The sequence below is a fragment of the Pseudophryne corroboree genome, chromosome 1 (genome assembly GCF_028390025.1).
Source record: "Pseudophryne corroboree isolate aPseCor3 chromosome 1, aPseCor3.hap2, whole genome shotgun sequence".
Classification (NCBI taxonomy): Eukaryota; Metazoa; Chordata; class Amphibia; order Anura; family Myobatrachidae; genus Pseudophryne; species Pseudophryne corroboree.
The window spans coordinates 75,353,154-75,379,985 of NC_086444.1; the positions used below are offsets into that span (position 1 = coordinate 75,353,154).

Here is a 26,832-nt window from a genome sequence, read left to right on the forward strand (position 1 = left end):
AAACTAGACCTGTTTCCACAGAAGAAGTAGATATAAAGGACGAGAACATGTCTTTTAGGGAACCTATGGCCTGATTCAGACCTGATCGCTAGGGTGCGTTATTTTGCATTCCTGCGATCAGGTAGTCGCCGCCTACAGGGGGAGGGTATTGGCTGTGTTCAGGTGTGCGATCGCATTTGTAGCAGAACTGCACAAACATCAGTTTGTGCAGCCTCTGCACAGCCCAGGACTTACTGAGCCTCTGCGATGATTGGGGCCGGAGCTGACGTCAGGAACCCTCCCTCCATACGCCTGGTCCCGCCTGCGATTTTCCGGACACTCCTTGAAAACGCTCAGTTGCCACCCACAAATGCCCTCTACCTGTCAGTCTCCTTGCGATCGCCCGTGTGTTTAGAAATTTTGCACCATCCCGTCGCTGACCGGCGATCCTCGTTGCTGCGGTCCGTCGCACCTGCGCATTGTGGTGCATACGCATGCGCAGTTCAGATCTGATCGCAGGCTGTGAGAAAACGCAACCTAGCTATCAGGTCTGAATTAACCCCCATGTTTCTCTGATTGTGCAGAATTTTGGATATCAGAATTCAGTCACCTGTAAATTTGAAAGTCCATCACCAGTACATTGTCCCAACCAAACACCTGGATAACTGCTATATTTACAATGTGTACAGCTACTTATATTTCTATACACGAATTTACAAATCATCCATACTTGGAATAAATATGTACTTTGAAAGTCATTTATATTATATATGAAGGCATTTATAGGGACGTTCCCCGCTGTGTGGATGGGTGCCTGGCTGTACTGTAAATATAGTACTGGGTACTTTATATAGTGCTAACATAGGGAGTCATTCCGAGTTGATCGTAGCTGTGCAAAATTTTGCACAGCTACGATCAACTTTCCTGACATGCGAGGTGATGCCCAGCCCCCCTCGCAGAAGTGCAAAGGCATCGCACAGTGGCGATGATTTTGCACTTCAGGAGTAACTCCCGGCCAGCGCAGCTTCAGTGTGCTGGCCGAGAGCTACTCATCGCTCCTTGGCCCGCAGCAGCTGCGTATGACGTCACGCAGCCGCTGCGGCCCGCCCCCCTACGAAACGGCAGCTAAACGCCACCGTTTCGCCCCCTCCTGCCCATCGATCACCTCTGCCTGTCAATCAGGCAGAGGCGATCGCTGTCCTGCTATGGCCGTCGGCCGTCCCGCATGCGCAGGTGCACAAAGGCGCCAGCGCATGTGCAGCAGGCACCCGTTCGCTCTGCTGCGTGAAAACGCAGTGAGCGGGTCGAATGACCCCCATATTCCATACTGTTTACAATAGTGAACAGACACATTAATTAAACAATACTGAGCATTAGGAGACAGAAGGAGAGGTAAAATGTGTACAAGAACTGAGCTGATGGAAGTCAGGTCTCATTCCTGTAGTTGTGGAGAGGTATCTGGTGTAGGATCGTTTACCTGCCCAGTAGCAGACAGGTAAGCCCTCGTGGGCGAATACTTTATGACCAAGAGAATCTGAGAATAGATAGCTCTGTCCTTTGGAAGGGCTATGCAGTGTTTTACCCCTTATAGCAATATGACTGACCTTGATCTTTTGGTAAGTGTCTCCCATGTGTGGCAGTGATGTGTGTGCAGGTGTTGCTATTCCAGAGTTATATAGGCACACACCAGCGGACGACTAACACTATGAACAGCACAGTTACTTAACCAGTGGTGTTGGTTGATTTATTGATGGACAGCAGGTACACCTGTACTCACTGTGACATGTATACAGGCGATGGAGCGGAGCTTGAACAGAGTGGAGTTTCATACAGCTCACCAGCCAGAGAGTGTATGCTACAAATGGGGAGACATGCAGGGATGCTGGAACAGCTTTATAGCGGGTATTACCCGGTCCATCATAGGAGCTAAGCAGGAGACTTCTGTCTCTCACCTTGTCACTCTTCACAGTAAAGAGAAGATGGCCCCTACACAAGCTCAGTAGAGATCTCGGAAACCATCTTGGGATAGGGCATGAGGTCTGAGTTTGTGCACACACCCTTGCTACAAGTTTTTCCATGGGGCTAAATCAGACTTAATCGCTGCTGTGCGTTTTTGCGAAGCGGGTGATCAGGTCTGAACTGCGCATGCGCCACAGTGCACCGGCGCATGCCAGAGATGCGATCGGCATCTCAGCCCGGCGATAGCCTCTGCCGGTCATGGTCGCTGTGCGGGAGGGGGAGGGCCCGCCATTTTGGGGGCGCAGTCCAGGCAACGCAGGCGTGCCCGGACTGTGCGGGGTGCGGGCCGCGGCAGCTGCGTGTCATCAAATGCAGCCACTGTTACCTGGAGAGCAATGGGTAGCTTTCTGCCAGCGTGCAGGAGCTGCGCAGGTAGGGAACTACGCTTCAGGTACTAAAGCATCGCCACCGTGCAATACTTTTGTACCTGTGTGTGTGTGTGTGTGGGGGGGGGGGGGCAGAGCCAGACATGCGGGGTGGACTAGCCCTGTGCTGGACGTCCCCCCGCATGTCAGGGTGGCTGATCGTAGCTGTGCAAAATTTTGCACGGCTACGATCAGGTCTGAATTAGCCCCTATGTTACACAAACATTTAATTTCAGCCTTTCTGTAGCAACCTGTAAAAGAAATTTTGTAATGTCCTTTTCCCTAGCTTGGATTTTTATTCACACCAATCGGCTCTTGACTTTGGCTTCTAGATGTCCTGAGGCTCACTGAATTCAGTGTTTGCAAATTCTTCCTCATACCTTTTAAGTGGTTTGCCAATATTTAACTTTGTAGAAAACCTTTTCTGTGGTTGAATTTACACACTGGTAGTCTCTGGCTTGTGTACATCTCCAGCTGGTGTCACGTCCAGTGACACATGCTTGTTCTGCATATCAGTTTCCATCTTGCTTTGTTTCTTTGAAGATAACATCTATAGACTTGACTAGCTTTTGGTATTTGCATTCCATAATCTGTAGCTTTTGCTATAATGGCAATAGTCAAGCATAATGCACTTTACTGATACGGAATACAGATTGTGTCTTTTTTCTTTTGGTATATGGACATAGCCACTACTTTTAAAAACTTTGAGATGATTTACACTGGGTTTTCTCCTTGACCGCACTTTAATAGGTATAAACGGGTAAATGTATGAAGCAGTGATAAGAGTGGAGTAGTGAACCAGTGGAGAAGTTGCCCATGGCAACTAATCAGCTGCTCTGTATAATTTTATAGTATGCAAAATGATAAGTGTTACTTCAATACTGATTGGTTGCCATGGGGAACTTCTCCACTAGCTCACTACTCCACTCTTATCACTGCTTCATACATTTACCCCTAAGTCCTTTAGGGCAACTGTAAAAGAATAGTTTTTGAGATACAGTAGACTGCTGTGGACACAGTTTCTGCCCAAAACTGCTTGTCTAGGCCTGCGTCCTTTAGTATACATTTTGCTTTCACCACTAGTGTATAGTTTGCTCATTCACTGACACAATTTTTTTCAGGAGTATAGGCAATGTTCATTTGTTGGTCTATACCATATTTTCTTTAGAATTGTTCCAGCATTCTGTTGAGCTATTCTCCATAATTATCAGCTCTTAGAGTCTTGAGTCTGTGATCTGTTTGATTTTCTCCAAGCCTTTTGTATTCTGCATCCTTTGTCACCATTTCAGATTTTTACTCTGAGGAAGTACATGTGTGTGAATCTTGTAAATGTCACAAAGTTTCTGTGTCCACTTGATGACTTTACTTCCATTGGACCACACACATCTTAATGTACTATCTCAAGTAATGCCCCTCCCCCCCCCCTTCCCCCAGATCATACTCACCTACACCCAAAGACTGGGGATCGATGCTCCGGGAGGGCTGCAGGTCATCGGATACTCTTCCTGCTGTGACCCCTGGTGCTGCAAAGTGAGTTGCCGCTTTGCTGCATCACTTTACTGCACTGGCTTTCAGGCAGCAGCACAGGAGGACCCGACAGCCCTCACCGGAGCACCTATCCCTTGGTGCTGGTAAGTATAATTTTTTTCTCCCTTTTTTTTTAAGCTTGTGTGTCCATTGAACTCACACAGCTGATCACAAGCCAGGTCCTTGCACAGCTTTCTCTGTCAGAGGGCAGAGAAAGCTGTGCAGGAGTACATGATCTGCAGTGAGCCCTGTGATTATGCTTGGAGCAGTTTTTCACAAAAACTGCTCCAAAGGCCTTTTAATACATTCAGGTGATACTACAATAATGTGAAAATCTGGCCATAAATCTTCTATGCCAGAGTTCCAATGAATGTGACTCAGTTTTCATCAATGCCTAACAGTGCTGTGCGCCAAGGGCATACAATTGCTGACACCTTGTACCTGTAGGTATGATGGTATCTTTTCTATTTCTCACAATACACTTGCCTTTATAGAAGTGAACTCTGCCCCTGAAATACTTAACAAGGTGCCTAAAATGATGCCGGGAAAGGGTATGTGTGTACCAGGAGGGTTGGTGCCATGGTTGCAGTGATTAAATGCCATCAGGATGGAGAAGGAGGCACCGCTGCAGTGGCTCTGAGGCCGGCAATACGATGCCACTGGGGGGAAGAGGGGGTAGGGGACTGCGGCGACTTTCTGTCGCCTGGCAGCACCGGCATTATAATGATGCCGGGGTGGGCCTTCCAGCTGCAGTTACCCTTTCTGCAGCAGCCGGGCAGCCCCGGCAATAAGATGCCAACGGAGTGAGGGGAGGGAAGGGGCGCCACCACAGTAACTCTGTATCTGGGCAACTCAGGTAATACCCTGTGTCAGGCAGCCTGTGCTTACCGGGGGCCTGCTGTTCAGCCGCTGCCGGTGGGCTGTCTGCGGTGGCTCTGTGGCTGCACAGGGATGCGGCTGGGTCGGGCAGCGTGAATGTGGCTTCCTGGAGGCTGGAGGAGGACCTAGTGGCCAGCAGCTCCCTGGCGTGTCTGCAGTGCTGAGAGTGGCCATGTTGGAGACCAAGGGTAGCAACAATTAGCGTGAAAGGTGAGTGCCAGCCAATCCTGTTTTCCTGTTGCCTATAAATAGGCTAGGATTATTGCATTCTGTGCCAGTGCTTTGTTGTGGTTACTCTGTACCTAGCTCTGTACTCCCGCAGTTGTTCTGTGCATCTCTTGTAATTGGTTCCATCAGGATCTCCGAATTCTCAGCCGACTCTCGCTGTACAACGCCCGCCAGATCTCCACGGTGCAGTCACGGTCGACTGCTCTCCCACCAGTGCCTTACGGTTCCGCAGGATTCTCGTGGCGGTTCACTAGCTCCAGCATCAAGCTTTCACAGTCCTTCATCCACGTTTTTATATCATCCAGCATCCAGTTTCCACAGTTCTTCATCCACGTCTTCATATCATCAAGCATCCAGTTTCCACAGTTCTTCATCCACGTCTTCATATCATCCAGCATCCAGTTTCCACAGTTCTTCATCCACGTCTTCACATCATCCAGCATCCAGTTTCCACAGTTCTTCATCCACGTCTTCATATCCTCCAGCATCCAGTTTTCACAGTTCTTCATCCACGTCTTCATATCATCCAGCATCCACTTTCCACAGTTCTTCATCCACGTCTTCATATCATCCAGCATCCAGTTTCCACAGTTCTTCATCCACGTCTTCATATCATCCCGCATCCAGTTTCCACGGTTCTTCATCCACGTCTTCATATCCTCCAGCATCCAGTTTTCACAGTTCTTCATCCACGTATTCACATCATCCAGGATCTGGTTGTTACAGTTCTTCGTCCACGCCTTGTGTCATTCAGTGACTTCCTTTCCTGCAGTTCCCAAATCCTGAACTTTTGCCTCAGCTTCTCAGTTCTGTTGTCTTAATAAATATATGAGAAGGAATTATCTTTGTCCTCCTTGTTTCCAGCACACAGGGGCATCTGCTCCTTTGGGTGGACTGAGTCCAACGGATCCACAAACACAGCCTGTCTTGACACGCTGCAGCCAGTGTCAGCGGAGGGGGGGCAGACAGCCAGAGAGGAAAATTATCACTTTATGAAAAACTGATCTTCTCAAAAAGACCAGTTTTTCGGAAGTAATAATTTTATGATGGCGACTGAAAAAAATGTGAAAGAGTACGAGAATTTCAAACTAAAAGTTCTCATTGCACAATGTTTTTCATGATGAATATGCACCTCAGTCTGTTACATAAAGCACGTCTTGGATCTCTGTGACATTTGTTCTTGTTCCAGGTTTTAAGTAAACTTTAATCTTTCCAACTTTTGTAGGTGTAAGCACTTGGTTGCCAATCCCTGTAACAGGGATATAGTCACGTTTGGTTAAAATTTATTTTGTGTATCTGGGGCATGACCAGGGCCGGTTCTATGATTTGAGGCGCCCCGGGCAAAATATGGGGGGCGTGGCTTCGATTGGGGGCGTGGTCAGCGCGCTGAAAGAAAAAATAAAAATAAATAAAAAGTATACTTACCATCCCCGTTCCTGATCCAGACCCCCTCCGCCGGCGGCGCCGCTCTTCTCCTCTCCTCCTCTCTTCTGTTCTCTTCGATCTATGGGAGAGACGTTATTACGTCTCTCCCATAGAACAGCATAGACACTAGAGGTCAATTATGACCCCTAGTGTCTGTGCCACTATGCTGTGCGGTGCGCGATGACGTCATCGCGCATCGCACAGCAAAGGTCCTCTAGACGAAGGGAAACTAGACCGTAGCGTCTAGTTTCCCTTCATGGAGAGGACCTTTGCTGTGCGGTGCGCGATGACGTCATCGCGCACCGCACAACTAAGGTCCTCTCCATGAAGGGAAACTAGACGCTACGCGTCTGGTTCCCTTCAAAGCGGGGGGGGGGGGGCACAGCAGGGCACTACGGGGGGCACAGTGGCGGATCTTGCCCTGGTGCGGCGCCCTCCGGATGGCGCCGGCGCCCTCCGGAAGGCGGCGCCCCGGGCAAAAGTACCGCTTGCCCGTGGCACGAACCGCCACTGGGCATGACCCCTATGTTTTCAGGGGATATCTTGCAAATATTATTTCATAAATAAGCTCTGTGACTGAGAGGCAGATGTACTAAGCCTTGAAGAGTGATAACAGGGGGAGAGATAAAGTACCAGCCATGTTACAGGCTGTGTTTAAAAAATGACAGTTATGAGCTGGTTGGTTGGTACTTTGGCCCTCATTCCGAGTTGTTCGCTCGCTAGCTACTTTTAGCAGCTGTGCAAACGCATAGTCGCCGCCCACGGGGGAGTGTATTTTCGCTTTGCAGCCGAGTGGTACAAAAATATTTTGTGCAAAACAAGACCAGCCCTGAAATTACTTGTTCTGTGCGATGAATCCAGCAACGGAGGTCCCGGAATTGACGTCAAACACCCGCCCTGCAAACGCCTGGACACGCCTGCGTTTCTCCAAACACTCCCAGAAAACGGTCAGTTGACACCCACAAACGCCCTCTTCCTGACAATCTCCTTGCGATCGGCTGTGCAAATGGATTTTTCGCTAGAACCTGTGCACAGCAACGATGCTCTTTGTTCCTGTACGACGTGCGTGCGCATTGTGGCATATTCGCATGCGCAGTTTTGCCATTTTTTTTACCTGATCGCTGCGCTGCGAAAATCGTCAGCGAGCGAACAACTCAGAATGACCCCCTTTATCTCCGTCCACTTTATCTCTATCCAATGCTTAGTACATCTACCCCTGAGTGAGACCTGATGCTGTTATGGGAGACTAGCTGAATTCTAGTTTTAGAATGTTTTTTTCTCCTTTTATAATAATACATCCGCTGTGCACAGATCCTTAGGTTGGTAGTATATGAGAATAAGCAGGAATAAACTGGTTTTTTTTTGTAGTTTCTGGACCAAATAAGTAAAATGAGCACAAATGATTTGACTTACACAAAATGCATCAGGGTTATAGAGAAGAGATTACATCATTTTGTAGGGCTGGCATGGTACTTTGGGATGACTCCTTTTATTAAATTGTATATGTTTCATTTATTTGGGGTATATGAAGACAGGGCAAACCTGACTCAGAAACCGGGTACTGCAGAGGTGTCATTGGGATTACTAACACCTGATGCAGGGAAAAGCGTGCCTGTGGCCTGTGGAGGAGGAGGCACGACCTCGTGAGCAGGGTCGGGCTGGCCTACAAGGGTACAGGGGAAACCACCGGTGGGCCCCACTGCCTGGGGCCCCACTCCTTCTTCTAGGGATCAGGTTCCAGACTGTGCACTTGTATTATACATGGTAGATATGTTGCATTACTCTGCACAAGTCTATTGTGTATTTCAAGCCTCTGTGGGGGTTGGCCCCACCCCCTTTGTAGACTGACCACACCCCTAAGTATGGGCCCCTATCACTGCTTTTCCCCGGTGGGACCTTCATGCCCCAGTCCGACATTGCTTGTGAGCATTCCTGGAGATGCTGGCCTACACCTGGACACTAGTCTGCCTGCATCTTGGTATCACCATCCAGAGGCTGACACCCGGGTGCAGCCCGCACTGCCCAGTGATGCCACTGCAAGACTGGAGCAGCAATAATTAAGCATTTCCACCCCATGGCGGTCATTCAGCTCGCATCGCAATCGTGATGGGAGCGGTTTTTTTTGCGAAAGACCCCCACGGGCCCATGCGTAGGTCCTGTCCTGCGCATGCATCCGCATTTAATGTGGGTGACCTGCAGTAATTGCGAGCGCTTGCACCTGATTGACAGGCAGAGATGTTCGCGGGGCAGCAACGCTCTGTTTTCTAGGTGGAAACAAAACATTGCGGGGGCAGCGCTTAACCAACGCAGGCATGGCGGCACGAACAGGGGGCGTGTCATCAACATTTTCGCGGTGGCTGTGTGACGTCACATGCAGCCGCTACAAACTAAAAAATGGTGGGTGGTCTCTTTCAGAGTGATCGCAGTGGGTGGGCAGTGGGCTGCATGCTGGGCGACCTTACCCTGCAATGGGCAGCCCCCAGCATACGATTCAAAGGATTGCAAATTCTGCTAAAAAGCAGAATCTGCAATCCTTACTGCAATCCATGTCAGTATTACTGGGCAGCTGAGTATCACGTACCTGCAGTGATGACAATATTATCGGTTAGAAATGGTGTTAGTAATTATAATGCATAGGAAGATAGTTAGAGGGGCGTAGCGAGGACATAGCTCACGTTCCAGGCACCAGAGCCTGTCTGGGAAGCCAGCTGGGCCGCATATTAGTAATCCCCCTCCATCCCGCTGATGCTGGTAATAAGACTGTCAGGGACCCTTCCCCAATGGATGATTGCAGTAGTGACAGTCAGGTCCTGCTCAAGGGACGTTTCTACTGAGCAGCCGAACGGGGGCCCTGCTTCACAGGGGGCACAAAGCAGTCTCTTCCCGGGCCCTGGCAGTATGCCTGTGAGTGTAAGGCAGGCCTGTGGTGAGCAACTGCTGTGACACTGCCAGAAAACCTGCGACCAGGGCAGAGCAATCAGCAGCCTCCCTGGTATACCTGCCCCCCCGCCCCCCACCAGCCTATCCTGCTCCTGTCTGCAGAGGTTGGTGTGCACTGTAGGCTCAGCAGTGCACCTGCCAGTACTGTGCCGTAACACGCAGTTGCTGCAGATGATGTGGCTCCAGGCTACACCTCTGTATAGTTATGCCCCAAATCCCCCCCAGCAAGACTATACTAATCTTATGCAACGATTAATAAACCCAAGATACATACGGGTGACAGTGTCCAACACTAACAGTCACAATTCCTCCAAAGAAATCTAGATAACGTCGCCCCTCATGATCGAAAACCCATTGCATGTGCCCCTGGTGCAGCAGGAGAGGTTTCTTGTAATATGTAGACAATGCAGGAGACAAGTTCTTCTTGCGGACATCCAAGACATGTTCATAGGGCAGAGACTGGGGAGAAAGGGGAAAGTATTATAATGACATTTGTGATACCCTGGTAAGTATCAGACAGAGTCTGGATGTAAAGGATACGGTTAGGTTATAATGACGGTACCTTGGACTCAGCACACAGGTCCCTTTGATTCTTCACCAAGAAAGGAGTAATATAATTCCGCACTGAATGATGGCCCTAATTCAAGTTGGATCGCAGCGTGAGATCCAACCGCGAAAACTGAGAAAAAGATACAGACGCATGCGCTGCGCCCGTACTGCGCATACGCCCGGATTTTCTGCATGGAGGGCGCAGAAAATGTGAAATGTGATCGCCTCTGCCTGTCAGTCAGGCAGAAGAGGTTGTGTTTCGTTTCCAGGGTGGAGACGGACCATAGTGGGGACGGAGGCGGGCAAACGGGTGGTGGTGAGGAGCGTATGGGGGCATGGCGGGGGCGTGATCGCGGCGGCTCCGTGACGTCACACGCAGCCGTTGTGATCTGGAACATGGCGGTGGGTCTCCGGCAGGAGGCATCCTTAATTTCTGCTAACAAGCAGAAATTGGGATTCGTTCACAATTATGCTTGTTGAAGGGAAGAGGGGGCGGCTGTCAGCATGCTGGATGTCCTTGCCCTGCTATGGGCGCCCCCCCGGGGTTGCGGTCGTTAGGTCGACATGCATTGGGTCGACCACTAAAGGTCGACTTGCACTAGGTCGACGGGGTGTCTAGGTCGACAGGTCAAAAGGTCGACATGAGTTTTTCAAGATTTTTTTCCATTTTTTGACCTTTTTCATACTTTACGATCCACGTGGACTACTAATGGGAATGGTAATCCGAAGCAAGGGGACACGGTGCACTAATTGGGGTTCCCCGTCACTGTACGAAGAAAACAACACCAAAAACAGTCAAAAACCCCATGTTGACCTTTTGACTTGTCGACCTTGCACATGTCGACCTACCGACCCTGTCGACCTAGACACCCTGTCGACCTAGTGCATGTCGACCTTTAGTGGTCGACACAATGCATGTCGACCTAGTGTGTGTCGATCCAACGACCCATATGCGCCCCCCAGCATGCTAACAAAAGGATTGCAAATTCTGCTAATTAGCAGAATTTGCAATCCTTACTGAATTAGGCCCAATGTCTGAACTGTTTCACTTCATGTTAATATTTATTAGCGCATGTCCTTGACTATGAATATTGGTAATGTCAATAAAATGTCACTCTTGCATATCAGTATACAGTTTGTCCATATAAACAATCCTAAGTAATTGCACACTGCCTCAAAATCTCCTTTGCAAGACAATAAAAAACACCTGGATTGGAATGATCAGGTTATGTTACACTTAAGCAGATACAACCACATATATACAGTAACTCTTGTCATTGCATACAGTAATATCACTGTAACATTTGATAAAACTTTACTATAGGAACTCTAAACCAACTAATACTATTGTTAATCCCCAATTTGTCCAAAAATACAGTCTTGCTGAGTCCTCTTTAGTTGGGGTCCAGTTGAAGTTTTATACCGCTTTTATACCTAAACTGCGGGCCGCAGCCGGGAGCCTGACATGGGTGCTACCCGGCTGCGATCCGCGTCAGCCCCCATTTAGACCGGAGTCACCAACCCGGCATATTGTGACACTTGAACGCTTTGTATCCAACTCTTACTGTTCTATAGATTGTAAGCAGGGCCCTCTTACAACTTTGCAAATCTGTTAAGGCCCAGTTGCCTTCTATTACTGAACTTCATCCCATTCATAAAGTGAATGTGGAACATAAAACAGGATTTTGATACCTACCGGTAAATCCTTTTCTCCTAGTCCGTACAGGATGCTGGGGTCCACTTTATGACCATGTGGTATAGACGGTTCCGCAGGAGCCATGGGCACACTTAAGACTTTTCAATGGGTGTGAACTGGCTCCTCCCTCTATGCCCCTCCTCCAGACCTCAGTTATAGGAACTGTGCCCAGGGAGACGGACATTTCGAGGAAAGGATTTACTTTAATATTAGTGGTGAGATACATACCAGTTCAGACCTCAACCATGCCACACAACATGGCATTCAACAGAACACACGCCAACAGGCATGAACCAATGACAGCAACATGCTGAAACTAATATAACACAACTTGTGTAACTCTAATAACAAAACTGCAGGTAAAGTACGCACTGGGACGGGCGCCCAGCATCCTCTACGGACTAGGAGAAAAGGATTTACCGGTAGGTATCAAAATCCTGTTTTCTCATATGTCCTAGAGGATGCTGGGGTCCACTTCATGACCATGGGGTTTATACCAAAGCTCCAGTACAGGCATGAGAGTGCGGATGACCCTGCAGCACAGATTGACCGAACTCGAGGTCTTCATCGGCCAAGGTGTCAAACTTGTAGAATTTTGCAAACGTGTTCAAAGCCCTAACCACATCTTGAGACTTTGACTCATGTGTCAGTAACCACTGGCACCACAATAGGTTGGTTTATGTGGAAAGATGAAATCACCTTTGGAAGAAAATGTTGACGAGTTCTCAACTCTGCCCTTTCTTCATGGAAGATCAGATAAGGGCTCTTGTGAGACAAGGCCCCCAATTCAGACACCCGCCGTGCGGATGCCAATGCCAAAAGCATCAACACTTTCCAAGTGAGAAACTTCAACTCTATCTCTTGTAGAGGCTCAAACCAATCCGATTGAAGGAACTGCAACACCACGTTAAGGTCCCATGGTGCCACTGGAGGCACAAATGGAGGCTGGATGTGCAGAACCCCTTTCACGAAGGTCTGAACCTCTGGAAGAGAGGCCAATTGTTTTTGGAAGAACACTGACAAGGCCGAAATCTGGACCTTGATTGACCCCAATCGGAGGCCCGCCTCCACACCAGCCTGCAGAAAATGGAGAAAACTGAAACTATTCCGTAGGAGCCTTCTTGGATTCACACCAAGACACATATTTTCTCCAAATACGGTGGTAATGTTTCGACGTTACTCCTTTCCTGTCCTGAATAAGGGTGGGGATGACTTCCTTGGGAATACCCTTTTGGGCTAGGATCCGGCGCTCAACAGCCATGCCGTCAAACGTAGCCACAGTAAGTCTTGATACACGCACGGCCCCTGCTGCAGCAGGTCCTCGTGAAGAGGAAGAGGCCGAGGATCTTTTATGAGCAACTCCTGAAGATCTGAGTACCAAGCCCTCCTTGGCCAGTCTGGGGCAATGAAGATTGCTCGAACCCTTGTTCTTCTTATGATCCTGAGAACTTTTGGGATCAGCGGAAGTGGAGGGAAGACATACACTGACCGGAATACCCACTTCCTAGCGCATCCACTGCTATTGCTTGAGGGTCTCTCGACCTGGAACAATATTTCTGAAGCTTCTTGTTGAGACGAGATGCAATCATGTCTACTTGAGGAACTCCCCAAAGACTTGTCACCTCTGTGAAGACTTCTTGGTGGAGGCTCCACTCTCCTGGATGGAGATCGTGTCTGCTGAGGAAGTCTGCTTCCCAGTTGTCTACTCCCGGAATGAAAATTGCCGACAAATCCTTTACATGTCTTTCTGCACAGAGGAGGATCTTCGTCACCTCTGCCATTGCCGCTCTGCTTTTCGTTCCGCCCTGCCTGTTTATGTATGCGACTGCTGTTACATTGTCCGACTGGATCTGCACGGGACGATCTTGAAGAAGATGTACAGCTTGTTGAAGGCCGTTGTAAATGGCTCTCAATTCCAGCACGTTTATGTGAAGGCAGGCTTCCTGACTTGACCATTTTCCTTGGAAGCTTTCCCCCTGAGTAACAGGTCCCCAGCCTCGGAGACTTGTATCCGTGGTTACCAGGACCCAGTCCTGAATCCCGAACCTGCGTCCCTCTAGTAGGTGAGAACTGTGTAGCCACCACAGGAGCGAAATCCTGGCTTTTGACGACAGGATTATCTTCCGGTGCATGTGTAGGTGGGATCCCGACCACTTGTCCAACAGGTCCCACTGGAAAACTCTGGCATGGAACCTGCCAAACTGTATGGCCTTGTAGGCCGCCACCATCTTCCCCAACAATCGAATGCACTGATGGATCGACACACTTGATGGTTTCAATATCTGTTTTACCATTTTCTGAATTTCCAGAGCCTTTTCTACCGGAAGAAATACTCTCTGAACTTCTGTGTCCAGAATGATCCCGAGAAAAGACAATCTTGTTGTCGGTTCCAACTGTGACTTTGGATAATTTATGACCCAACCGTGTTGTTGGAGTATTGACAGGGAGAGTGTTATGTTTTGTAACAACTGCTCCCTGGATCTCGCCTTTATCAGGAAATCGTCTAGATAAGGAATTATATTGACTCCTTTTTGATGCAGGAGAACCATCATCTCCGCCATCACCTTGGTGAATACCCTCGGCGCCGTGGAGAGACCGAAAGGTAACATCTGGAATTGGTAATGGCAATCCTGAACCGCGAATCTCAATATCATAGCCTGGTGAGGAGGATAAATGGGAACATGCAGGTAAGCATCCTTTATGTCTACAGACACCATGTAGTCCCCCTCCTCCAGACTGGAAATCACTGCCCTCAGTGATTCCATTTTGAACTTGAATCATTTCAAGTAGAGATTCAGATTTTTTAGGTTTAGGATCAGTCTGACCGAGCCGTCCGGCTTCGGAACTACAAAAAGGCTTGAATAAAAAACCTTCTCCTTACGGTGCCAAGGGTACCAGGACAATGACCTGATCCTGACATAATTTTTGAATTGCCGTTGTTACTGCCTCTCTTCCCGGAAGAGAAGCTGGCAAGGTCGATTTGAAAAATCGGCATGGGGGGACGTCTTGAAACTCTAGTTTGTACCCATGGGACATTATTTGTAAGACCCATTGGTCCAGGCCAGATTGAATCCAGATTTGGCTGAAAAGTTTCAGACGTGCTCCCACCCGAGCGTACTCCTGCAAGGGAGCCCCAGCGTTATGCTGCAGATTTGGCAGAAGCAGGGGTGGACTTCTGCTCATGCGATCCGGGAGACACTGCGGATTTCTTTCCTTTTCCCCTTCCCCTACTTGCAAAAAAGGGGGAACCTTTGGCCTTTTTGTATTTGTTGGGCCGAAAGGACTGTATGTGAGAGTGATGTACCTTTTTCGCCGGTGTAGGAGCATAAGGCAAGAATGTCGACTTACCTGTGGTAGCTGCCGAGACTAACGCATCCAGCCCATCACCAAACAAGGCCTCACCTTTATACGGGAGAGCCTCCATATTTCTTTTGGAATCTGCATCAGCATTCCACTGGCGAATCCACAACGGCCTTCGAGCCGATACTGCCATGGTAGCGGTTCTAAATCCCAAGAAACCAATATATTTCATGGTTTCTAGTACGTACGCAGCAGCGTCTCTGATATGACCTAACGTTAGGAGTATCTCGTCTCCATCTATTGTGTCAATGTCTAATGACAAGTTTTCTGACCACTTTTCAATAGCACTACTCACCCACTCACAGACAATGGTAGGCCTGAGTAGTGTCCCATTGGCCACATCAATAGATCACCTCACTCAGTTGCGTTCTGTCGAGCCGAAGCCATTCCAGGTGCAGGGAGAAACACCTTTTCTCTTTTATGACAGGGCCCTGTCTAAAATGTGGGGTGACTCCCACCTTTTTTGGAAAAAGGTAAGCTGCCTGAATTCCTTTTGGGAATCTGAAATTTCTTTTCAGGTTAAATCAGACTCCCTCCAAGAGACTGTTCAACTCCTGAGGTGGAGAGAAAATTACATTACTCCTTTACTAAAGTAAACCCTCTCCTTGTGGTAAAAGAGGGGGCTTCGTAACTTCTAACACCTCCTTTATAGCTAATACATGTTTTGAATGCTTTTTTGCTAACTTAGGACCTATTCCCCTGGAATCACTAGTGTCGACACAGGAATCAGAGTCCGTGTCGGTATCAGTTTGTACTACTTGTGCAAATTTGTATGTGACCCAGAAAGGTCCCTGTGGATGAAAGGCAGAACTATTAAAAATCACATCTTCAACAGATTATTTAAATTTTCTGTATGAGATTCAGTCCAACCTTTACTGATATGATTCACACTATCATGTAACCTTTCACCCAGTCAGGCTCTTGGTGTCATATTACACCTCTGTGTCCCTAACATGTCTCTGCAGAGTTCCCTGCCACAGACATGTCACACGCGTGCACATCCACACCACAGACACTCCGGGACTTATAGGGGACAGACCCACAGTAAAATCTGTCAGAGGGACACAGATAGGATTTGCCAGTTCACAACCCAGCGCCAGTAACACAATGTCTGTGAACACAAAATGCCCACTGACATGCAGCGCTTTTATAATGTTAATCACACAATTATATAGCACCAAATTCACTGTGGCCCCCCCTGTTTTGCACCCTGATACTTGTTCAGCAGTGGAGGAGGACCAGCGTTGTCTCTGCAGCCTGAGGAGAGAGAGAAATTGGCGCTGAGCAGTGTGCTGGCTGACTGAGGAAGAAGCTCCACTCTTCAATGCTGTTTTTCTCCTCAGCTTTTATGAGGTAATTTTTTTTATACTGGCGGGGGTAGGACTGTGCCTCAGCAACTTATGCCCTTTATTTATGCCAGTTTCCATAGGTTTCATGCTGCCCAGGGCGCCCCCCGCGCCCTGCACCCTGCAGTGCCTGTGTATGTGTGGGCAACATGCGCGCTGCGCTCCCGCCAGCCGCGCGGTACCTCAGCCGTCACTTTGCTTGATTGAAGATCTGTCTTCTAACACTCACCTGTCTTCTGACTTCTGGCTCTGTGAGGGGGGTGACGGCGTGCTGTGGGAGTGAGCATCTAGACACGGCTAGCGTTCAGTTCCCTTCAGGAGCTAATGGTGTCCTGTCAGCCAGAAGCAGAGCCATGAAACTCTTCAGGAAGTTGGTTCCTACTTCTGCCCCCTCAGTCCCACGAAGCAGGGAGACTGTTGCCAGCAGTTCTCCCTGAAAATAAAATACCTAACATAAGTCTTTTCAGAGAAACTCAGTAGAGCTCCCCTGGAGTGCATCCAGTCTGCCTGGGCACATTTCTAAAACTGAGGTCTGGAGGAGGGGCATAGAGGGAGGAGCCAGTTCACACCCATTGAAAAGTCTTAAGAGTGCCCATGGCTCCTGCGGAACCGTCTATACCCCATGGTCATGAACTCGACCCCAGCATCCTCTAGGACGTATGAGAAATGTATATATATATATATATATATATATATATATATATATATTGAAATCTTAGTAAATTTAAAGTATTACGTTACCTCATAATTATAAATATACACCTCTGCCCATACATGAATTCAAATGTTTGAAAAGTCGGTTGGGTGTCTGCTTTTTCTGTCTATTAGATAGGAAAAGACAGACACCCAATTGACTTTTCAAATATTTTAATTCCCCCCATTCTGTTTACATTAGCTCAGTGTGATTAAATCATACTTTACAGCAATCAGTTTAGCAATTCTTACCTTGTAATTCTGTACATTATCTTCAATAAATTAAAGATATTGGAAAAATTCATGGACAGGGCTGTGGTTTATGTTTTACAATTGCTTTTCTCCTCTCCTATCCTATCCACTGATAGAACAATCATAATATAATACAGGTTGAGTATCCCATATCCAAATATTCCGAAATACGGAATATTCCGAAATACGGACTTTTTTGAGTGAGAGTGAGATAGTGAAACCTTTGTTTTTTGATGGCTCAATGTACACAAACTTTGTTTAATGCACAAAGTTATTAATAATATTGTATTAAATGACCTTCAGGCTGTGTATATAAGGTGTATGTGTAACATAAATGCATTCTGTGCTTAGATTTAGGTCCCATCATCCTAAGATCTCATTATGGTATGCAATTATTCCAAAATACGGAAAAATCCGATATCCAAAATACCTCTGGTCCCAAGCATTTTGGATAAGGGATACTCAACCTGTATATAAAATTTATTTTTAAAGTATCTACTTAAGAGTTGGAGTTTTGTTAGCCAATAATTTATAACTTGATGATATACAGTATGTCTGGCCTCCTCCTACCATCCTTCACTGCAATAGAATTTAACAGGCAGCCAGAACTACTTTTGTTGTTGTTGTTATTATTATTATTATTATTATTATTATTAATATTAATAATAATAATAATAATGTATTATTATTTTATATTTATAGGGTGCCACAAGGTGTCTGCAGTCCCTTATGGTGGGTACACACCAAAACGACTCGCAAATGAGTGATGTCTTTAAAAATTTCCCTTGAACTCCCCAGCAGTACTTGAAATCCGATATAATGCAATACACATAAGATATATCTGAAAGATCTTGCAAAAGATCCAGGAGTGGCCACATCCAGGAGCATGCAGCAGTGAAGAAGATCTAAAGATACGACAAACAACCTGCATCGGATCGTTATTGTTATTGAAAACTGCGCAATTTGAACTTTTTACTAACGATATATCAATGTGTTGTGCTGAAATCGAAAAGTTGTCCCTAGAATCGTCCTGGTGTGTACCCAGCATTACAGTGTGATAAGGAACACAATTTATATTTGAGGGATGTAAACTGTATTCTGTGGTTGATGGGGAGAAAGTAAAGCATATTACACAGGGGGTGCCAATGCAAGGAAATAAAATATTGAATTATATACTTACTATTTAATCAGATTATTAAGTGACTATAAGTAGAAATATGTTTATCTAAAGTCTCCCATATCTATTGTTTATAGGGGCCTTCTTATTAAAACAATGTTTGTGGGATATCCCTGGAAAACACCCAAAAATATTAGGCATCCCCAGGTTGTAAGATATCTGCTGTGTTCTGTCCATTTCCAAAAGCAGCCCTAGCCCCCATTGGCCCCCCATGAGGCTGCGTAGCTGTCATATTTACCAAGCTTCAGAATACAAAACATTGCGGAGCATGGCCCCTGTCAGCTAGCCTACAGTAGTCTGTTAACTACTCTATGGTAACCTATGGGCTACTCCATCGTGAATTTTACTGGAGAGGGTTCCTCCAGATCCCTTCCCATCAGCCCACCGTGTCCGAACCTGGACGTATAGTGATAGCGGCACCTGAAGTATGATAATGGCAAGTGGTGATTCACATAACCCCACTGCTATTAAGGGTTACAGGGCTGGATCAAGGCTTTTGGGGGCCCCGGGGCAACTAAATTGTGGGGGTCCCTGCACCAATAAGTCCCCCAACTCCCTCAGTCTCAGGCCTGTCCTCTTCGCCTGCTGCTTGTGATGCGTGAGTACCACTGCGGACAGCCTTGGAAGGTCCCTCACACAGGCACAGGAGGCAGATCAGATTGCCACCACTTAGCTCAATGCTCCCCCTTACCTTGTCTCTGAGACGGTATGAAAGCAGTCATGAGACCGGTCCGGGCTATTCTCCTGGTTGTTGGCCACAGAAGTCTGCTGGGGGATGGGAGGCTCCGTCATGTTGTACATGAAAGCAGTTCAGTGGGTAGGGGCTTGCCTGCTATTTAATAGAGATGAGAGGCTGGAGCTGTCAGATTTGGTACAGGTGTCTCCTGTGCAACTCTCTCTCAGACATCCAGCGGCAGTAAAGCTGGGTACACATTAGACGATTTTTGTTTAACGATTGGACAATTTCCTGCGGATCGGAACGACAAATCGTTCACATCATCCAGTGTGTACTGTGTGCGCTCACGTGAGTCAGAATCAGAATCAGAATCAGCTTTATTGGCCAGGTATACTTACGTATACTAGGAATTTGTCTTCGGTTTGCTATACAACAGCCAAGTAGGTAACAGGTAAGCAGGTGTGTGTGTGTGTGTGGGGGGGGGGGGGGCAAGTAAAGTTACACAGATAGGTATACCGTAGGGACACAAGTGAGTTACATGTACGTCTAGTCAGTCAATGTTCAGGAGTTCAGGAAAAAAGTGTGTACCTGCGCTGGCTGAATAAGGTTAAATTGATAAACTGTCAATAAAAAGACAATAATAATAATAATAATAATAATAATAATAAAAATAGCAATAATAATAATAATGATGAAAAATGGATGGTTTGTTCTATATAAAAAGGTAACAATTTAATGGCATATCACATAAGACAGTTATTAAAAATGAAGGAATTCCTCTTGCCACTAGGTGGCAGTAAAAACTTGGTTTAGTTTATCTGGACAACAGTTGATAAATTTCATAGTCTCCAATATTAGAATTGTCCATTCCTATAGGCTAGGACAGCCTCCCTCTGCGCATTCACTGTACTCAATATGTATTTACCAGATCCCCTCGTTGGTGAGCATCAGCCTTGGAACAAGTCCTTTATGTAGCTGTAGGGGTGAGGCCAGGTAGAAGTAGAGATCCAGTGATGGGAGATAGGTCCAAATTATGCCAAGGAGGACACGGCTTTTGCGGGCCGCTGTGGAGAACGGGGTCCAGATAGAGCAAGTGCGCTCAAGTCCAATGAAAGAAAGCTCAACGCGTTTCACTGGTAAGATCCAGCTTCCTCAGGAGCATAAAATCCATCAGCATGGGGTGCTTTATTTATACCCTTACTAATGAGTCCATTAGTGTCACCTGAGCAGTTTTCTACATATTCAGGGCATATGCCTACATACATGCAATCATACATTAAGAGGGAAGTGCAGGAGCAGAGCATTCTGTCCCTCCTGGAGAGGGTCATGTTGGGAGGTCTGACCGTTTTCCCATGTGTAAGGTCGGATGGAAATTCAACAGCACAGCCTGAAACTAAAAGTTTTCCATGCCCTGAATATGTAGAAAACTGCTCAGGTGACACTAATGGACTCATTAGTAAGGGTATAAATAAAGCACCCCATGCTGATGGATTTTATGCTCCTGAGGAAGCTGGATCTTACCAGTGAAACGCGTTGAGCTTTCTTTCATTGGACTTGAGCGCACTTGCTCTATCTGGACCCCGTTCTCCACAGCGGCCCGCAAAAGCCGTGTCCTCCTTGGCATAATTTGGACCTATCTCCCATCACTGGATCTCTACTTCTACCTGGCCTCACCCCTACAGCTACATAAAGGACTTGTTCCAAGGCTGATGCTCACCAACGAGGGGATCTGGTAAATACATATTGAGTACAGTGAATGCGCAGAGGGAGGCTGTCCTAGCCTATAGGAATGGACAATTCTAATATTGGAGACTATGAAATTTATCAACTGTTGTCCAGATAAACTAAACCAAGTTTTTACTGCCACCTAGTGGCAAGAGGAATTCCTTCATTTTTAATAACTGTCTTATGTGATATGCCATTAAATTGTTACCTTTTTATATAGAACAAACCATCCATTTTTCATTATTATTATTATTGCTATTTTTATTATTATTATTATTATTATTATTGTCTTTTTATTGACAGTTTATCAATTTAACCTTATTCAGCCAGCGCAGGTACACACTTTTTTCCTTTACTGTTTAGTCTTGAGGAACTGACCTTCCTCCTACCTGCTGCTGTTGGCCGCGCACCTGTGTATTTCCTATTTGCACTTTAAAATGTTCAGGAGTTCAGCAGGCGGACAGCTTGGGGAAAGAAACTTTTGAGGCTTCTGGTGGATCTGGCGGGGACAGCCCTGTAACGCCTGCCTGAAGGAAGCAAGTTAAACATGCTGTGGCCGGAGTGTAGCTGGTCTTTTACTATCTTCATTGCCCGCTTTTTAGCTCTGGACAAGTACAGGTCCTGGACTGAGGGAAGGTCGGCCCCGATGATCTTCTCTGCGGTTCTGACCACCTTTTGGAGCCTGCATATGTCCCTCGCGCTGGCGGAGCTGTACCATACGAGTATCGAGGAGCACAGTACCGACTCCACTCATGGCATCTTCAGATCTGTCATACATGCAGGTCAATCTGAAGATATCATCAACGATTTTCAGGAAATTGTTCAATGTGTACGCACTACCCAATATATACTGTATATACATATATGTCGTTAACAAACTAATGATGCACAATATATTGTTTAGTCATTTGTAAGATTGCACAGTATGTACGAACTATGGGCCTAATTCAGACCTGATCATAGCAGCAACTTTGTTAGCAGATGGACAAAACCATGGAGGTCATTCCGAGTTGTTCGCTCGTTGCCGTTTTTCGCAACGGAGCGATTAATGCGAAAATACACATGCGCATGCGATAAGTATTTTAGCTCAAAACTTAGTAGATTTTCTCACGGCAGAACGAAGAATTTTCATCGTTGAAGTGATCGGAGTGTGATTGACAGGAAGTGGGTGTTTCTGGGCGGAAACTGGCCGTTTTCAGGGAGTGTGCGGAAAAATGCAGGCGTGCCAGGATAAAACGCAGGAGTGTCTGGAGAAACGGGGGAGTGGCTGTCCGAACGCAGGGCGTGTTTGTGACGTCAAACCAGGAACAAAACGGGCTGAGCTGATCGCAGTGTAGGAGTAAGTCTCCAGCTACTCAGAAACTGCTAAGAATTTTCTATTCGCAATTCTGCAAATCTTTCGTTCGCATTTCTGCTAAGCGAAGATACACTCCCAGAGGGCGGCGGCCTAGCGTGTGCAATGCTGCTAAAATCTGCTAGCGAGCGAACAACTCGGAATGAGGGCCCATGTGCAGTGCAGGGGAAGCAGATGTTACATGTGCAGAGACAGTTAGAGTTGGATGTGGTGTGTTCAAACTGAAATCTAAATTGCAGTGTAAAAATAAAGCAGCCAGTATTTACCCTGCACAGAAACAATATAACCCACCCAAATCTCAATGTTTCTGCACATGTTACATCTGCGCACCCTGCAGTGCACATGGTTTTGCCCAATTGCTAACTTTTTTTGGTTTGCAAACAACTCTGAATAACCCCCCTAGGTATGCTTGTAAGTAATTGATAGGGGCTGTGCAACTATATAGTTTGAAGATACACTATATTCTTGTCACCCCTGCCTCTCTGCACATGTTATATCTGCCCCACCTGCAGTGCACATGGGGGGTAATTCCAAGTTGATCGCAGCAGGAATTTTTTTTTAGCAGTTGGGCAAAACCATGTGCACTGCAGGGGAGGCAGATATAACATGTGCAGAGAGAGTTAGATTTGGGAGGGTTATTTTGTTGCTGTGCAGGGTAAATGCTGGCTGCTTTATTTTTACACTGCAAATTAGATTGCAGATTGAACACACCCCACCCAAATCTAACTCTCTCTGCACATGTTATATCTGCCTCCCCTGCAGTGCACATGGTTTTACCCAACTACTAACAAAATTCCTGCTGCGATCAACTTGGAATTACCCGCATGGTTTTGCCCATCTGCTAACAAAGTTGCAGTTACGATCAGGTCTGAATTAGGTCCTATATCGTTTGTCCGGAAGTTGAAGGGGAATAGGGACAACCATAATGTCATTTGCTTACGGTCTAATGTGTACCCAGCTTCAGCTACTTCCCACCTTGTCCCAAAAAAAACCAAGTGGTGCTTAACAATCATATAGTATAAAATATTTAATAAGAATACACATTAAATACAATGCAACAACCTCCCGGGGGTGTAAGACAATTATTAAAACATCACAATAATGTTATAAAGCAGTATGATAAATCAAAGCACCTGATATTTGGTTAGAATACAGGTTGAAAACATGAAAAATAGCCACTGTTGACACAAGAGTCTCGGGATTACACAAGGAACAATATGTACACACTTAAATGTGCAGCTACAGAATAATTTCCAAATGTGTAGCTCACAGTGGCGTACCCACAGGGTAATACCCGTGACCCGGGTTGGAGTAGGTTTGTTCAACAGATATAAGCAATGTAGACAGATATTTGAGAAAGATAAAAATAAAAATAAGGTGAGTGAACCTGTTACCGCTGGGCAGGAGCTTTCGATCGGTGCTTCTGGCCGGGCCCCTGCCACTCCGGCTCCATCGGCAAACGACCTATGTGAAAGGGGACACGGAGCTCCCGCATGCAGTAGCGTCTCGGTGAAGACGCCCGAACCAAGTCTCCCACGCATTACAACACTGCTTCATCCCGCTGAGGCTCTGGTGTACATCATCTCCCTGGCTAACGGGACAACACCAGGGAGCAGGAATCGAAAGCTCCTGCCCAGCGGTAACAGGTTCACTCACCTTATTTTTATTTTTATTTTTATCTTTCTCAAATATCTGTCTACATTACTTATATCTGTTGAACAAACCTACTCCAACCCGGGTCACGGGTATTACCCTGTGGGTACGCCACTGTGAGCTACACATTTGGAAATTATTCTGTAGCTGCACATTTAAGTGTGTACATATTGGCCCTCATTCCGAGTTGATCGGTCGCAAGGCGATTTTAGCAGAGTTACACACGCTAAGCCGCCGCCTACTGGGAGTGAATCTTAGCTTCTTAAAATTGCGACCGATGTATTCGCAATATTGCGATTACTAACTACTTAGCAGTTTCAGAGTAGCTCCAGACTTACTCTGCCTGTGCGATCATTTCAGTGCTTGTCGTTCCTGGTTGACGTCACAAACACACCCAGCGTTCGCCCAGGCACTCCCACCGTTTCCCCGGCCACTCCTGCGTTTTTTCCGGAAACGGTAGCGTTTTCAGCCACACGCCCCTGAAACGCCGTGTTTCCGCCCAGTAACACCCATTTCCTGTCAATCACATTACGATCGCCGGAGCGAAGAAAAAGCCGTGAGTAAAAATACTTTCATCATAGTAAAGTTACTTGGCGCAGTCGCAGTGCGAACATTGCGCATGCGTACTAAGCGGATTTTCACTGCGATGCGATGAAAAATACCGAGCGAACAACTCGGAATGAGGGCCCTTGTTTCTTGTGTAATCCCGAGACTCTTGTGTCAACAGTGGCTATTTTTCATGTTTTCAACCTGTATTCTAACCAAATATCAGGTGCTTTGATTTATCATACTGCTTTATAACATTATTGTGATGTTTTAATAATTGTCTTACACCCCCGGGAGGTTGTTGCATTGTATTTAATGTGTATTCTTATTAAATATTTTATACTATATGATTGTTAAGCGCCACTTGGTTTTTTTTGGGACTTTTGTGGATTAAGGGATTGGCAATCCCCTTCTACAAGAGGCGGCTGACGATCATATTGCAGTCTCACTCACCTAAGCGCTTAGTGTATTTTCTGTCTTACTTCCCACCTTGTGCCTGTGACATGCCCGGATACTATTTATAAGTTATAATAGATAAGCCTCCATGTATGGGGGCTGTGAGGGAATAAATGAGTGGCTATTCAGGACACTGTTCCCTCTCCAGGCAGGGAAATGAAATAGGTGCAGTCGGTCTCAGTGGACGCCTTATCCTGCCTCACAGCAGCAGCAGGTCACATCAAATGATCACACCACCCTGTGGAGGAAGTGAGGGGAACATAGGACCGTATTCAGGTTGGATCGCAATTCGCGATCCAGCCGCAAAAGATACGATTGGGGCGGCTGTGTGACTTCACATGCAGTCGCTCAGATCAAAAAGATGGCGGCGGCTCTCCTGTCATCACAGTCAGACTGCTTCCCTACTTTATGCGATCGCGCTGAAGTTGCGGTGCGAGCGCAATTTCAGCGTGGTCGCAGGGGGGGGCCAGCGGTGAGCATGCTGGGTGGCCCCCCCCGCATGTGACTCAAAGGATTGCAAATTCTGCTAAAAAGCTGAATTTGCAATCCTTACTGAATAGGGTCCATAATTGTCTCTCACTGCCAGGCTGTGGGGGCACCCGGCAACCGCCCCGTCCATAATCTGGCCCTGATGGGCGATATTTGCCCATCTCAACTGCATTAAAAAAATATATTAATGAGGTTACATGTTAGAGATCAATCACTGGATCACCACTAGCATGGTTAGAAAGAGAAACTTTATGTGACAGAAAAACATGTAATTGTTATATATAGGATAGTAATTGGTTTTATATATATATATATATATATATATATATATATATATATATATAGAGGAGTGTGCTTATGATTGAAAATACAGTGCTTCCGGAAAGTATTCACAGCGCTTCACTTTTTCCACATTTTGTTACATTACAGCCTTATTCCAAAATGGAATAAATTCATTTCCCCCCTAAAATTCTACACACAACACCCCATAATGACAACGTGAAAAAAGTTTTTGGGAGATTTTTGCACATTTATTAAAAATAAAAAACTAAGACTTCACATGTACATAAGTATTCACAGCCTTTGCTCAATACTTTGTTGATGCACCTTTGACAGCAATTACAGTCTCAAGTCTTTTTGAATATGATGCCACAAGCTTGGCACACCTGTCTTTGGGCTATTTCGCCCATTCCTCTTTGCAGCACCTCTCAAGCTCCATCAGGTTGGATGGGAAGCATCGGTATACATCCATTTTCAGATCTCTCCAGCAGATTCAAGTCTGGGCTCTGGCTGGGCCACTCAAGGACATTCACAGAGTTGTTCTGTAGCCACTGCTTTGATATCTTGGCTGTGTGCTTAGGGTCATTGTCCTGCTGAAAGATGAACCGTCGCCCCAGTCTGAGGTCAATAGCGCTCTGGAGCAGGTTTTCATCCAGGATGTCTCTGTACATTGCTGAATTCATCTTTCCCTCTATCCTGACTAGTATTCCAGTTCCTGCAGCTGAAAAACATCCCCACAGCATGATGCTGCCACCACCATTCTTCACTGTAGTGATGGTAATGGCCTGGTGATGAGCGGTGCCTGGTTTCCTCCAAACATGACGCCTGGCATTCACGACAAAGAGTTCAATCTTTGTCTCATCAGACCAGAAAATTTTGTTTTTCATGGTCTGAGAGTCCTTCAGGTGCATTTTGGCTAACTGCAGGCGGGCTGCCATGTGCTTTTTACTAAGGAGTGTCTTCCGTCTGGCCACTCTACCATACAGGCCTGATTGGTGGATTGCTGCAGAGGTGGTTCTCCTTCTGGATGGTTATTCTCTCTTCACAGAGGAATGCTGTAGTGACCATCAGGATCTTGGTCACCTCCCTGACTAGGGCCCTTCTCCCCCGATCGCTCAGTTTAGACGGCCGGCCAGCTCTAGGAAGAATCCTGGTGGTTCCCAACTTCTTCCATTTACTGTGCTCATTGGGACCTTCAAAGCAGCAGATATTTTTTTGT

At 46.6% G+C, this 26,832-nt stretch overlaps 1 protein-coding gene and 1 long non-coding RNA gene across 3 annotated transcripts in view; one reads left to right on the top strand and one right to left on the bottom strand.

Annotated features, from left to right (window-relative positions):
• AGXT2 (alanine--glyoxylate aminotransferase 2) overlaps positions 1-26,832 on the bottom strand; it is a 131,815-nt gene that overhangs the window by 47,434 nt on the left and 57,549 nt on the right. Inside the window, exon 3 of the mRNA XM_063960767.1 lies at positions 9,637-9,821. Coding sequence (XP_063816837.1) covers positions 9,637-9,821 — 185 coding nt within the window. The remainder of the gene's footprint in view (positions 1-9,636; positions 9,822-26,832) is intronic.
• Positions 1-26,832, top strand: part of LOC135056052 (uncharacterized) — a 192,885-nt gene that overhangs the window by 10,427 nt on the left and 155,626 nt on the right. The gene's annotated exons all lie outside the window — the stretch shown is intronic.